The following is a 15,122-nucleotide window of genomic DNA, read 5'->3' as shown; positions in this document are numbered from 1 at the left end:
ACTAATATAAATAACTGTGCTGCATGCAACAGTATATCTCATTTGATAATTGGTGCTTTTTGACATTTGCAGATACAGGATATAGTTCAAAAGTGTAACAAAACAAATTGTAGATTAAAAAATTAGAGAAAAGAAAACTTAGACATTCATTTTATCAAATAAATATAAACTTGTATCCTATTGTATATAACTTGTTTTTGCAGTTTTGATATACATTTTGATCATATCCTTTGTATTCTTTATACATATATCTGTATATATATATATATATATATATAACTATTTATTTTCACAATTAAAATAATTCATTTTAATTTAAATATTACTGTAAAATGTAAATGCTTCTAATAAATACCATTAAAATTGATAAAAACTCCTAATAATATTGATCACAAAATTTTTTTCTTATACTCTACGTAAAAGATTATATGAAGAATGAAAAAAATCCATAATATATACACAAAAGAAAAGAAGCAAAACACGATTAGCTCAGCAAATTTCTGTGAAATGTTAAAATTAAAAAAATTAATGTGGCCTCTTGAACAATCCCTCTATCCTGTTTATTGGACTTTCAGGCTCCGACATTTCTCTACCACAGTTGCTTAAGAAGTCTCTTATATGCTGCACAATCAGATCTATCGCCACTGCAACAGATCACAAAATATCAGTGTGCGAATAGTGATATATATGGATATATCAGGGATAATAAATTTTCTTTATTAGCAATATCGTTGTACATCTTGAAACAATATATCAAATTGTTTATATAGATATCTGAATGATTAATTGCTGATACCTTAAATAACAATTGTAATCACATTATAATTATATGTGGTTTATTATGCATAAGACACTTGTGTTTATTATATCATTTTGCAAATACAAAAGTTTTTTTGTTTTCTTTATTAACGCAATATGCAATAAATTGTTTGCCAATATCCTTTATTTATTAAGATATACATATTAAGAAGAATAATATCATCTTAAAATTGTGAAAATGAAATTTGTATATATATATATATATATATATATATATATATATATATATATATAATTATATATATATGATTAAAAAATTTTAATAAAAGATATAATAAACAGGTGATAAGAAGAGATTGTATTTCTCAGACTTAATAGCTATTGTAGAAAAAATTGTGCAAATTATACAGTTTTATTATAAGAGATTACATTAAATAAAACTGAGATTTCTCGCAGAAAATATTGAAAGGAACTGTAAGTATAGTTTTGGCATCTTATATGTTTATATGTACAAGAATTAATATTATAGTATGCAATAGAGATGAATATTTCGAGATACACGAATAAGTCAAATTAGACAAGTTGACTTAGATAATTATGCTCTTCCTAAAGAATACTTGCATGTGCTTAATAATAAAATATTATGCAAAGGTGCAAAATATGCGAAGTGATTAAAAGTGACATAACATTTTATAAACATATTCTAAAATAGTCTAAAATACAAAACTTACATTAAAATATATAATACTTACATTTATACATATACATACATATATCACAGCACAATCGCGCACACATACATACACATTAGATATATAGATTTTTTGCATAATATTCAAGATGTTTGTGGAAAAACTTGAAATCTGATAGATAGCTATACGATGTAATATTAAATAATAATAATGATTTAATATTAAATAATAATAACTTATTTGTAAAGAAATATTAAAATTAAAAATTAAAATAAATCGATAAAAATTTATTAAGGATATTGAATTTTTAATCTTTGAGATCAGGAAATTATTTATAAAATTTTTTTCGCACTTTAGAATAAATTTTAAGATTTCTTACTTTTATTTCTGTTCTTTAGAGAAATAAATAAATTTTAATTTATTAAGAAATATATAAAAGATATTTTTAAAGCAAATTTCTTTCTAAATCATAATCTTTTTTTTCTTTACTCTAGTGATTGCACATTCTTTAAATACATTATTATAATCTATATAAAAATGTTAGAAATATTATATTATTCTCAATAAATTGCATTATGAAGGAGACAAAGTCACTGTTAGAATATGTTGACAATATAGGAAGAAATAGAAAAATACTGAAAAGTGTTGAAATCGAATTTAGAGTTGAAAAATAATTGAAAAAATTCAGTTTCATGATGTCAATTGTTATAAATCCATCTATCATTCTCTCTTTTATTGAAATCATATGATTTCATGCATTCTTTTTGTTTAAAATTATAATTCAAAATTCACGCAAAAATATTCACACAAGATAAAACACATATAAAAAGCCATTCTCTCTAATCATATAAGAATAATCCTCAAAAATTACAATTAAAAGGAAAATAATGTCCATTTTCACCAATGTTTCTAAAAACTTGGATTAATAAAAAAATATTATGCTTAATTGACAATAATTTAATACAATATTTTTATGCATATATTGCAATAAAAATAAATCTGTAAATATAATTAAACAAATTCAGTCTTGCATGAAAATTTAATATCTGTTGCAAGACAACAGATGGACATTGTTTCAATATTATAATAAAAATATCACATTCACTTGTGTCTTCTTTTGTTTGTTTGACCATCTATCATTCATTTATCAATCTATCTGTTTTTAAATTATATTGATAATTGAAATGTGCGAATAATAATTCCGCATTACAAAACGGACATTACTCTTCTATTCAAACATTTAAAATAAAAAAGAATTAGCAGCATGTGTGTATTCAGTCATACATAAGGGTATGGTGTGTAGAAAAAAATGCAGTGCCTGACAGAGTGAGCTTATCATGCTTAAGTCATCTGCTGAGTGTGTCGGATGAGGCCGAGGTACGCCTATGCTGGTAGAAGAATGGATGCTGCCCGGTTGAGTTTTCGGCCTTTTTCAAACGCAAAATATCCCAGATGTGGTGCACTATTAGATCTATTGCCACTGCAAACATACAACAACCAGACCATATAGGTTTCCTATGAGATACTTTCCCCCTTTAAACTTTTACTTAAAGTTTAAAAAGGTGTAGCTCTGATATCCGCAACTATGGCAAAGCCATACCAGGCAGCACCCATGAAATATATATATATATATATATTATCTCACTTCACAAATTTTTTCACTTATTTTACAACATTGAATCATCCAATGTGTCTCAAGCGAGTGCAAATCTTCTTTAAATCTTCTCTAAATAAATTTTATTTTATCTTTAATATTGAAAATTATTTATTTTTATTTTTTAATTATTTATTTCTCTTTTTCTTACTTATTCTTTTTATCGTTTCGCCCTCGCTCTGGATGAATCATCAAGATTTATGCAATAGCTTTAAAAAAAGAAAAAATAAATAAATACTTTCTCCTTTTATATTTGATAATAAGTGACTGAGTCCCAAAGAAGGTACATGAAGTGAGGTAATACTGTATATAAAAGACTGAACAAATGATATGAATATATAAACAAAGATTAAATTATACTGTGGTAAATTATATCATGTGTAAAACTCAAATATATAATTTATCATTAATAGTTTACATGTAAATGATTGTATATGTATCCAAGTTTTATATATATAAACATTGTACATTCTAGCAAATTATATGCAATTACATAAAAATTTCCTATTTTTTTATTTAGAGATAAATGCAATCTTGAATAAAAATGTTTCAACATTAGATGATCATATACATTTCTAAATGTTATTGTTTAGACAATCTGATTTAAAATTTCAAACTTTTTTAAAATCTCTATATGTTTGCAAAAATATGCATGAAAAAAATTATAATACAAAATTAATAATTTAATATTTAATTAGTTAATAATTTAATAATTTAAAATTAGAATATTTTTTTATAACTTTTTTGACAAAAATTATTTTCCTATATTTAATATTTCCTGTATTAGATATTTTCATAAATTGAAATTATAATTAAAATCAAACATAATTGAAATTAATAAATTCTTCTAAATAAGAGTCCTTGCAGTTTATTAGATTAAAACTATTCAAATTATTAAAAATCTCTCTTTTTTATTGATTTTATATATATATATATATATATATATATATATATATATATATAACTCAAACTTTTCTAATTTTTTGTTTATAGAAAAAATGTATCTATATTCTTTTCTTTCATTATTTATTTTAAACTTTATATTTGTAAAGAATGAGAGTAATAGTAATAATAATAATAAAACTAATATGCTTATTAAAAATATATGGATAAATTAAAATCTTAAATGATAGGAAGATTTTATTTGATAGGAAAAGCTTAAAAATATTAATATTTGATTATTACAACAACAACAAAATATATATATTAGTACTTCAGCAAAGTATGTTCTAAATTTAAAAAAAAATCAATAACTTACTAACAATTAATATCTTATATTTAATAAACAAAAATAAACCAAACAAATAAATTAATAATAAGCAAAGGAAAATAATTATAGTAGCTGTAATAAATATCATTATACGTAATTATATATTACCTGTATTATCTGCTCCTCTTGGTATTATAACATCTGCAAATTTTTTTGTTGGTAAGCAGAATTCTTCAAAAGCTGGTTTTACAAAGTTCATATACTGATTTAGGACATAATCCAAATCCCTTCCACGTTCCTTTATGTCTCTTGGCACTAAAGAAATAGATTAAATGAATGAGTTAAATTAATGGATTAAGGAAATGGATTAAAATAGTTAAGATATAGTACAAGCCAATCAAATTCGATCACATAAAGAATTACCTCTCCTTGCAAGCCTAGTATCAGAATCAGTATCTACAAATAATTTCATGTGAAATAAATCACGAATTTTGGGGAAGTAAAATACCAATATTCCTTCAAATAGCACTACATCAGCAGGATATATCGTGGTAACTTGATCTTTCATTCTATAATAAATTTATACAAATCTTTTAATAAGTTTAACTTTTATAATATTCATCTAAAGTTTGTTTTTTACAAACATGTTTTTATTTTTTACATTACATTTAAAGTATTTTATAAATGATTTCTCTATTTCCATTAAAGATATAAAAATTAGACATAATTAGATATTAAGATATAGATATACATACAAACTGTTTGTTCTATAGTCATAAGCTGGTATTTCACACTTGACTCCAGCAAGTATATCCTGTAGTGTTTGTAAGATTAAATCATCATCAAACGCATCAGGATGATCAAAATTGTATTGTCCTTTCTCAGCTTTCAATTTCTCAGTAGGTGTTAGGTTACGATAAAAACTGTCTTGTGATATACAGACTACTCGACGCTGCTGGTGATCCATATCTACTTGTCCCAATTTCTCCATTATACGCTTGCATACTGTGGACTGAAACAATTGATACAAGATTGTCGTTATATACAAAGTTAATTATAATTATTAAACTTCATAACTAATGCCACAGGATATGATTAATTATTATATTATTTACTTACCAAGAAAAAAAATATTTTTTTTTTATAATATTGAATGTTATTTTGTATTTCAAAATTATGTTAACATTATACTATTTACAAAGATATTGAGCCTTTTTTACAAATAGTTACCATAAAAATGTATGAGTTTACACCATTTGAATAAAAGTTGAAAAAGTTATCAAATTCTTACAAATATTTTCTCATCAAAAAGTATTTCTGTTTATATTTTAATATATCAAATAAATATTAAAAAATAAAAATATTAAAAATAAACAAAAAGAACACAATTTCTAAAAAATTGGTTGACATATTTTTGTAATAATTGATTCTTATTATTGTACATTAATTACACATGTATGTACAATATGCTCACTTTTCCACTTGCAGTGCCACCAGAAACGCCTATCAAAAAAGGCGTCTTACTCTCGATGCCATTGAATTTACTATTGATACCGAAGGACATTTTTCGCGTGATACCCATATTCGTTGATATATCTGCCATTGTTAAGCACGCAGAGATGACCAAGTTGATTTTGTTGGAAATAAATTCTCGCCAACAAAACACTTTGCTCTCGAGAGAAGAATTCAGATTAACAAAACAAAATAACGTTTCGGAAAACGATTTTTGTCGAAAGGAGACTGATGAAAGACAATTTGACGATAGCCGGCCACGTGTATTGTACAAAAAGAGTACCTCTTTTCTGTCAATAAAAGGGTACGCGAGTACCCAAAACAAATGTTAAAAATCCTTATTTTAATTCGCGAATTGTTCGCTTCAGATCTTTATTCTTGGTATGAATAAACAATAATTTTCAATCAATTTTATCAACTTTATCTTTGTACCACGTTTGCCGTAAAGTCAAATAATACGTCATTCAATGACTGCACTCCGAAACGCACTCATGTAATCACGAATCACGATCGGTCGATTTGCTCCGTAAACGGAGTGACGTAAAATTGGCGATGACAGCGCGCTCTTTAACACATTCTTGAACTAAGGTACCTTCAATATCACTTAAGCGGCCTTTTCATTGACGCTACTTTTTAGCGTCAATGAAATTGCACCTTAACAGTTGGCAGCCCTACGAGATAGGCTGTGCAGCACTGCGCGTATATAAAATAAATTTGAAATCGCTTCTAGCCTAACCATCTTCACGCGATCGACTTTATTTGAATTGCACGGCATCGCATCGAATTATGATGCGGCGCCGATTTGTTCAAACGTAATTCGGGACATCGCGATGCTGTATAAGCGTCGAATGAGCACGAATTGTCACGCAAATATGATAAATCACATCTACTCACCGTTCACCGGCTGTTCCACAGGCCGCTCCACTCGCTCGCCTCGGAACGTCCCATTCCGATCTTGATGCACACGATATTATCAACGCGAACGCGCGACACTTTATTCGGCACTCCCGATATTCGCTCGCATCCGATAATCATCATCAAGGGCGCAAATAACGCGACGCGATTTCGCTCCATCTTCGCGATCGCGCTATCACTGAACTGTGAAAAATAGCTGTCGCGCACTTTCACCGACATATTATGAAAGTCGCGCGATCATCCTTGGACACTTTCGACGCTCTTTCACTCGCGATATTCGTTTAAAAACGGTTAAAAGACGCGAAAAATGCGGACGTACGACGATCCGTGTAACTGCGTATGACTCCGATTCACGTATGACGCGTATGACGTAGCAACACGCGCTAACATGGCGGCCGAACCAGTGCGCAGAAACGAATGCGCACTGGTTCGGCCGCCATGCTAGCGCGTCACTGCTACGTCATACGCGTCATACGTGAATCGGAGTCATACGCAGTTACACGGATCGTCGTACGTCCGCATTTTTCGCGTCTTTTAACCGTTTTTAAACGAATATCGCGAGTGAAAGAGCGTCGAAAGTGTCCAAGGATGATCGCGCGACTTTCATAATATGTCGGTGAAAGTGCGCGACAGCTATTTTTCACAGTTCAGTGATAGCGCGATCGCGAAGATGGAGCGAAATCGCGTCGCGTTATTTGCTTGATGATGATTATCGGATGCGAGCGAATATCGGGAGTGCCGAGTAAAGTGTCGCGCGTTCGCGTTGATGATATCGTGTGCATCAAGATCGGAATGGGACGTTCCGAGGCGAGCGAGTGGAGCGGTCTGTGGAACAGCCGGTGAACGGTGAGTAGATGTGATTTATCATATTTGCGTGACAATTCGTGCTCATTCGACGCTTATACAGCATCGCGATGTCCCGAATTACGTTCGAACAAATCGGCGCCGCATCATAATTCGATGCGATGCCGTGCAATTCAAATAAAGTCGATCGCGTGAAGATGGTTAGGCTAGAAGCGATTTCAAATTTATTTTATATACGCGCAGTGCTGCACAGCCTATCTCGTAGGGCTGCCAACTGTTAAGATGCGGCCTCATTGACGCTAAAAAGTAGCGTCAACCATTGGTTGAACAATGAAGCAACTATACTTACCTCTTTGTTCAACCAATGGTTGACGCTACTTTTTAGCGTCAATGAGGCCGCACCTTTAAGGTGCAATTTCATTGACGCTAAAAAGTAGCGTCAATGAAAAGGCCGCTTTATACACTGAAAAAGTTGAAACTGTTTGAACTTTATTTTATTGACGCCATATCTAGAGAAAGTCTAGTGATTTTAATTTGCCGCTGGTTTCTAGCGTCAATGAAATTGCACCTTTAACCTTCTTTTCTGATTTTCATTCTCCTTGGAGTAAAAATAAATTTGTTACTATTGTTACTACTTCGAAAGTAACTGAAAAAAATGGCCCTTCGATTAGGACGAAAACACGTCGAATTAGCTGGAAAATGGTGAGTTATTCATTTTTAGACATTTTAAGATGATATTTTTTCTTGACGTAATCTCTGACAATGTCTAAGTAGTCCCATTTGATCATTTTTTTTTCATTTGTTTCCAAGATTTGTAATACATAATGAAACATGATATAAGAAAATATTTGTTCATTACAATTGTTTATTTGTGTTTTATCCCTTTTTTCTGTCTCTCCAAACTGAGAATATCTATTTTATTTTAACACAAATATAAATTTGTATATATGTTGTGTTATATATATTGGACAGTTTCTTTTTATGTAAAATTTTATCTTATGCTTTAGGATTCCATCTGCTGCGGCTTATGGAACTGCTGGAACACTGACATTATTGTACTTCACTGATTGGAAAGTAGTATTGCAATATGTTCCTTTCTATGGTGGTAAATTTAAGGAATAGATCATAATAGCCAAATCAATTCTTTGAAATGTTATGTAATAATCCTATTGGAACAATAGAGATTTTATTGTATCGTTCTATTTACATCTTTTATTTATTTAAATAAGAGTATCAATAAAGAACCATGTAAATAATATGGCAATATACAATATTGAATCTACTTCAAATTTCATTTTCTTTCTGCTCTAAAATTCTTTTTTTGCGTAACTCGTAAATAATATTTGCATGTTCTTCTGCTTGCATCCCCTTTCGTTTTATATACCATGGCTTTATATAAATTCTGCAAAGGAAAAAGGCAATCTAAATGTAAACTGAGGTATTTATTTCACTTGCTCTATAATATTGTATTAAAAAAATAAAACAAGATATATCTAAAGATATTTACCTAAAACATGTTACAACCAAAGCTCCACCAATTACTATAAGCCCGAGTTTACTAAATTTTTGAATCAACAGGTTCCTGGTTTTTGCTGGTAGACTGCAAAATATTTGTTACAGTATCTTAAATATTTTAAATAGAATATATCACGAAAAAAAATTTTTTAATTAAATTTATTTTAAAAAAATTTAGAATAGTTTTTTAACTAAAAAAATTAAAGATATATATAAACAAAAAATTTTATATTATACTTTCCTCTCTTCATCTTTTTTCTATTAAATTATCAAGTATATTGATTAAAATTTTAATCTTTTTAAAATATAAAATAAAATCTCTTTAATTCTATAAACTATTAATAACAATAATGATATTAATGTATTAATTACTGTAATTATGAATACCAGTGCGGTTAAATATTATGTGAAATAACAATAAGATATTTGGTTCTTAAAATGTACCCGGCGTATAGGTTATGACGCAAACTTTATGAGATAGTTTGCTTTACCTCATTTGATTCTTCCTTTTCCGCCACTGTCTTTGCGTATTCTTCTTTCAAATGATTCTCCAACAAACTTTTCCAATTATATAAACCGCTGACTGTCCCTAAGATCAGTACAACGTAAAATTGATCTCTAGTCAATCCTAGTGGTATTCTAATTTTCATCATAACAGATTGCAGACACTACATATGGTAGCTCTTTAATAAATCCAAACATATATGATTACTTATTTATGTACTTATTTTTCATAAAAAAATTTTTCTTTTTACCGTTTTTATCGCAATTTTATTTGCCGACAATAAATAGGAAATCATATATACATAAATTTATTAAATAAAAAAATGGTTTTATATATATATATATATATATATATATATATATATATATATATAATTTAAATTATATAGAACTCACATTAAATATTTTTTTCATGTGTGTGGAAAAGGAGGGACGTAGATTATAAAAATAAATTTATACATGGAAGATATTATATTAGTTTGTTTTTGTATTTGGTCCATTTTTTAAAATTGTATCAAAATTACTCTCCTAGAGAAGTAATGAAGATTTAAATCTTGCCAGAATATTTGTAAAACTTATTAAATGTATTTAATTGTACTTTGAAGACTTCCTGCAATGATGCTGGTAATGTACGAGATAAAAAGGCGATTCCATGCTGATCACAAATACTAATTAATTGACATAGAGAATTATACAAAGCCATCTGCAACATAGTGTGTGACAAATGTTATTAAAAATAATTCAATAAAATAACTGCATGCAAAGACATTACCTTAATATAAGATGGTATAGCGCTTTCTATACACAAATGCAAAAAATCGGCTATCACATAGGGACTTAGTCGAATCATATCTTTTTTTAACTTCATCAATAAACCTGTAAGTCTACCAAGAAAATGAATCTATTACTTTTTTATCAAATTAACATTAATAAACATTAAATATTAATAAAGTACACATGAATATACTCTATTATAGTATAATATATATAATATATAAAACTGTTTGAATTATTGATTTAAACTTACTTTTCGATACCGAATGCGAAACATCTAAATCGATGCTCTTCAAATTTATCAGCCACATTTTTTGACGCATGGACAATGATATTTGTTACAGCTCTATACAACAACAATAAATTAGGTAATCTGTCTGTTATCAAATTTGTTCTGACTTTCATCAATGTTTCACAGATGGCAAGCACACTATCACATGACGATATTTTTACTTTAACGAGCGATTTTATACCAATCAATATAATAAGATCAATTGTAGTATCAGGTATAACTAAATGCTTGACGCTAATTATATCATGAGATAAATCCAATATACCTGACCAATATGTGTCAGGAATATTCAACATGAGTACAGTTTCAAATAAATTGTTGATTGCATCCAAACGCGCTTTATTACGTTTGACTCTCATGTTTGTTTTCATTATTCCACTCCAAGTGAGAAACAAATTCGTCCATGTTGCTTCATTTGTTTGTGACAAGCTCTCAATCTATAAAAAAAATTATAATATATGTATAGAGATATTAAAATAAATCTAATATTATTAGTAATATTAATTGAAGATAAAATATATTAATAGAGCAAGAAGGAAAACTTACCGTCTTAGCATATAGTAATCTTAAAAATTCATAAAATTCTTTTGATTCAGAAGATGCTAATAAGACTTCAAGCAAATTCTTGCAAGGATACTTCAATATTATAAACCATAAGTTTTTAATGATTCTATCTGGGATCTCAAATATTTTATGATGTCGTAAAACTATAATAGCCAATTGTACACCTTGTTGCAATAACATATTATTAGTATTAGTATTATTTGAATTTTCTGTTACCTCTTTCTATGAAAAAAAAAACAAATTATTAAATACATTGGAGTACAACATATATGAAAAAATAATATCTTCTACAATACTTACTATAAATATATTTTCAAGAGTTAATTCAGTTAATTTTTTCAAAGTATCAGTAATTTTTCCAGTTGATATTGTTATTTTTAATATTACTATCAAACATTTTACATCAGAAGTATTATTTATTTTTTCAGGTAACATTTTCAAAATAGCTTTGACTAATTTTTTCTCTGCTTTTCTGAAAATGATTTTTTGCTCAGTATCTAGTTTTGGTTTAACCATCTCCATGCATTCCAAAAGACTATAGATAGTTTCCTTGTGTTGAGCACAGCTTTTGAGACTCTTGAAAATGGCATATGTTTTAACATTGCGAAGAGAAAATTCGCAAGCTTTCAAAAATGTTTTTTTTTGTGGTAACTGATTTATTAACATTGTTGGTTCTATGTATTGAAATATGTCGATGCCGATTTTTTCTAGTAGATCTGGAAAATCACATTTTTAGTATTTTTATTGTGCATTCTTGAAATTTTTGTAAACAAATAGTAATTAAAAAATTAAGAAAAAATATATATAAAATTTTAAGAAATAAAATTACCTGAAAAGATCATGTTGCATAACGTCAATATTTTATTTTCTCCACATTCTTTACTAATGGAATATACAACTAGGAATATTAACATTCTCATATTAGAATTAAAATACATTATTGGTAAATGGAGTAATACTTCCAAATACAATTCTATTTTAGAGGAAATTGCATCTGCCATTTGCACCCATTGCTCTTGTGATATTAATTCTTTTACAATTTGCAAAACTTCTAGCATATTATTATTTTCGTTCTCCGTCAATAATTTCTATAAAGTTTTATATAATTAAAATATCAGAGAAAATTATGACAGAGATAATTTCGATATCACTTACGACATTAATGTGTTCTGTAATGGATTTTGTACATCCTGATGACAAACAATGTCCAATTTGAATGAAAATATGGCTTAAGAGACACGTTACAAAGCGACTATTTTCTTGAAGGCAATCATTATCTAATAAATCAAGCCATTCACGAAAATCTTGTTCATTTGATGTTATATTATCCAACAATAAACATGTTACTTTGGATATTTCTTTGTTACTTAATAATGGAAGTATGTTTGTGTTATATTTCAAGATAGAACTCCAAGCATATTCAAGGCCACCTATTAAACCATGAAGTTTAATAGGTTCATTTGATATATTCAATTTTATTCGATGTAAAATAAGTTTATTCTAAAATTATGACAAATATATAAGCTTTGTAGACATATAAATTAAGAATTGAACATATTGTGAGTTAATTTCATAATATTTATATAGGTACCATGATATTTTTGCAATTATCTTCTCCAAAATTAGTTATTCGCTGAATTAATTGTTGCCAAGGATCATCCAGAATTGGGAAAAATAGTTTCTTTGTATCAGCACCTTTTGGTATGTAATATTTTAATGTGTCCTGTATTTCACTTAATGATTGCACTGCAGTTAACAGTAATATGATAATATTTTTATCATGATTTAAACACAATGCTTTATTTATCAACAATGATAAAGTATTTTCCAATTTATCTAAATCATTAACAAACTTCTCATAGATGGACAGTGTCCTAGTATATTCAAAAATCTGTGTACCTTCAAAAAGTACAACAAGTAATTCTACAGTTGCCTGTAATATTAATATATTTTTACCTGCAATATTAAATAAAATTAAATTATCCTTCATATTTATAAAAAAGAGATAAATTGCATTTTAATATTAGTGAATTTTGTTATTAAATTATAATAATTTATTAAATTTTATGATATATGTATAATATATATATATAAAAATTCTTACGTGAAATATCATATTCCAACAGTTCTACACAATCTACATTTAAATAATGTATTAATGTTCTTAAGGTTGCAATTGTTTGTGTATTGGAAAAGTTGCTAATTGTTTCTCTCAATTTTATTCTAAATTCATATGGAAAGAATGCCATGTTCATTTTGTACACTTTCTTCGTTGTCAAATGCTGTTTTAATGATATTAACAATTGTGAAATCAACTTTTGTTCACGTCTCAATTTCGTACTGGAGTGCAAAATAGCAATTAATAAGTTTGTATAATCAATAGTTTGTTCTTTCATCAGTATTTTATTTAAAATATCTGGAATATTTTTCTCTATCAAAAGTGGATTGAGATATGATAGTTGTGTAAGTATGCCATAATGTATGCATGTAATATTATCATATGTTAAGATATCAGTTATAATTTTTTGAAAATATTCAAATAGTGTGACATCTTCTATAGTATTATCAAAGTCGAGTGTTATATTATTTAGTAGTTCGAGGAAAACACTCAAGATTTCCCACTTGTATTTCCCAGAGGAATTAATTAGATTTCTGAAAAATGCATCCACTAAAGTAGCATCTGATTTGTAAGTGCCTATTACAGCACGAAAAATAAACTGAAATGTTACAAAATTACTCTGAAAATTTAATGTATTCACATTTTCAGATAATGTGCAAAATAACTCTGTGAACATTGTTTGAACACTTTCTGAAGTTTGTTTGTTTTGCATTAATTTGGTTTCTTTGAGCAACAGATGCTGAATACATTTATATGCCACTATACCAAACTTGTTTGTATTATCTATATGTCTATGATCAATTAAATTACACATAGGATATAAAATATCACATATAAAGATTGACTTTAATTCATTTTTTATAGTCGTCAATTTATATATTTGTATTAGACTTTCAATAATGCTTATTATAGCATAATTTTCTGCAGGAGATAATTTACATGGTTTGAGTAATTGATCATATTCTTCTTGCTTTGAATTATGACAGCTGGAACGATCTGATACATTATTAAATAAGATTTTTAAGAAATCTAGATTCTTTGGTTTGTTTGCAAAATATTGTCGCATACTATTATTAGCAAGAATTAAGCTGCAGCACTCGAGATCTTCCTCATATACATCTGTCATATTACTGTTTAATATTTGCACAAGCATATCGACCAAATATTGTTTTGTACTAGTCTTCAATTCATGGACAGATTTTAAACAATTATTCAAGCATTTCAACAAACATTGATTCGTGACACAAAGTTTACAAAGCCATTTCACGAGCGAATCTTCTTTGGGAATGAGTGATAGATCCATAGCAGTTTCTGCTAATTTTATTCGTTTCGCCACAGGAATGTCATCTGAATTTAAACGTTTTAACAATGCTGTAAAATTGCATTATTATAAAAGATTATCATAAAGAACGCATAATTATGTTGATTATAATAGATTTTAGGTTATACGGTGTTATGTCCTATTAGAGATTTGCAAGAACCATTTACTTACCCTTTGATAGCGCCATTGTGACTGACACCAGCACCGACGAGATACTGTTAAAGACTGACAGTCCTGTAAGTAAATTTTCGTGATCACCAAGTGGGCCCGGTGGGCCGGGAGATAATAGAAGATTGATGATATTACTGGCCGTTTTGTCATATTGAAGACAATGACAAGAGTTATTTAAATCATACAAATATTTTAAGTCATTCAGTCATTGTTTTATTATCGAAAATGTATAAATCTTTTATATACCTGCTTAAAAAATGACAAATTATGTATCAAATCATTATTTTATTATCGACAATGGGTGCTTTCCATTTAA

At 27.9% G+C, this 15,122-nt stretch overlaps 3 protein-coding genes and 1 long non-coding RNA gene across 8 annotated transcripts; 1 reads left to right on the top strand and 3 right to left on the bottom strand.

Annotated features, from left to right (window-relative positions):
- Window positions 1-439: 439 nt before the first annotated feature.
- On the bottom strand, window positions 440-6,337 carry LOC105257254 (probable uridine-cytidine kinase). Of its 3 annotated transcripts, XR_889648.3 has the most exons (6): window positions 5,790-6,335; window positions 5,071-5,327; window positions 4,739-4,884; window positions 4,484-4,630; window positions 2,736-2,931; window positions 442-644 (listed from the first exon to the last, which is right to left on the bottom strand). XR_889648.3 is itself a non-coding variant. In XM_011267741.3 (5 exons), exons 1-5 carry the CDS (start codon window positions 5,916-5,918, stop codon window positions 526-528), a joined length of 798 nt encoding a protein of 265 aa, XP_011266043.1. In that variant the 5' UTR covers window positions 5,919-6,337; the 3' UTR covers window positions 440-525. The 3 variants fall into 3 exon arrangements, 2 of the variants coding, with proteins under 2 accessions (XP_011266043.1, XP_011266041.1); XM_011267741.3 differs by lacking the exon at window positions 2,736-2,931 and having other exon boundaries at window positions 440-644; window positions 5,790-6,337; XM_011267739.3 differs by lacking the exon at window positions 442-644 and having other exon boundaries at window positions 2,477-2,931.
- Window positions 6,338-8,079: 1,742 nt separating this feature from the next.
- Window positions 8,080-8,817, top strand: LOC105257256 (cytochrome b-c1 complex subunit 10). Its single transcript, XM_011267742.3, has 2 exons — window positions 8,080-8,248; window positions 8,554-8,817. Exons 1-2 carry the CDS (start codon window positions 8,202-8,204, stop codon window positions 8,666-8,668), a joined length of 162 nt encoding a protein of 53 aa, XP_011266044.1. The 5' UTR covers window positions 8,080-8,201; the 3' UTR covers window positions 8,669-8,817.
- On the bottom strand, window positions 8,716-9,755 carry LOC105257255. The gene is made up of 3 exons (XR_889649.3): window positions 9,553-9,755; window positions 9,054-9,146; window positions 8,716-8,948 (listed from the first exon to the last, which is right to left on the bottom strand). It is a non-coding gene; the product is annotated as an uncharacterized LOC105257255 (long non-coding RNA).
- A 305-nt stretch (window positions 9,756-10,060) lies between these two features.
- On the bottom strand, window positions 10,061-15,073 carry LOC105257257. 3 transcript variants are annotated; one of them, XM_025413880.1, is made up of 11 exons: window positions 15,053-15,073; window positions 14,807-14,869; window positions 13,300-14,685; window positions 12,787-13,151; window positions 12,351-12,695; window positions 12,025-12,283; window positions 11,496-11,911; window positions 11,178-11,417; window positions 10,593-11,068; window positions 10,338-10,449; window positions 10,061-10,268 (listed from the first exon to the last, which is right to left on the bottom strand). In XM_025413880.1, the coding sequence occupies exons 2-11, from the start codon at window positions 14,820-14,822 to the stop codon at window positions 10,113-10,115; spliced, it is 3,771 nt and encodes a 1,256-aa protein (XP_025269665.1). In that variant the 5' UTR covers window positions 14,823-14,869; window positions 15,053-15,073; the 3' UTR covers window positions 10,061-10,112. The 3 variants fall into 3 exon arrangements, with proteins under 3 accessions (XP_025269665.1, XP_019884921.2, XP_025269666.1); XM_020029362.2 differs by lacking the exon at window positions 15,053-15,073 and having other exon boundaries at window positions 14,807-15,001; XM_025413881.1 differs by lacking the exon at window positions 15,053-15,073 and having other exon boundaries at window positions 13,300-14,661; window positions 14,807-15,001.
- Window positions 15,074-15,122: the final 49 nt, after the last annotated feature.

Source organism: Camponotus floridanus, unplaced genomic scaffold, assembly GCF_003227725.1.
Source record: "Camponotus floridanus strain SB8 unplaced genomic scaffold, Cflo_v7.5 scaffold70, whole genome shotgun sequence".
In the NCBI taxonomy this organism is placed as follows: domain Eukaryota; kingdom Metazoa; phylum Arthropoda; class Insecta; order Hymenoptera; family Formicidae; genus Camponotus; species Camponotus floridanus.
The sequence above is the reverse complement of the archived record's forward strand: the minus strand, read 5'-3'. Positions and strand labels throughout refer to the sequence as shown.

Coding starts and splice junctions, on each gene's coding strand:
- LOC105257254 (XM_011267739.3), bottom strand. CDS start 5,918: ATGGCAGATATATCAACGAATATGGGTATCACGCGAAAAATGTCCTTC. Junction 5,328..5,789: donor GTGGCACTGCAAGTGGAAAA/GTGAGCATATTG, acceptor CAATTGTTTCAG/TCCACAGTATGCAAGCGTAT. Junction 4,631..4,738: donor TACTAGGCTTGCAAGGAGAG/GTAATTCTTTAT, acceptor CTATTTCTTTAG/TGCCAAGAGACATAAAGGAA.
- LOC105257256 (XM_011267742.3), top strand. CDS start 8,202: ATGGCCCTTCGATTAGGACGAAAACACGTCGAATTAGCTGGAAAATG. Junction 8,249..8,553: donor GTCGAATTAGCTGGAAAATG/GTGAGTTATTCA, acceptor CTTATGCTTTAG/GATTCCATCTGCTGCGGCTT.
- LOC105257257 (XM_025413880.1), bottom strand. Junction 11,418..11,495: donor CTCTTGAAAATATATTTATA/GTAAGTATTGTA, acceptor TTTTTTTCATAG/AAAGAGGTAACAGAAAATTC. Junction 10,450..10,592: donor TTCGCATTCGGTATCGAAAA/GTAAGTTTAAAT, acceptor TTTTCTTGGTAG/ACTTACAGGTTTATTGATGA.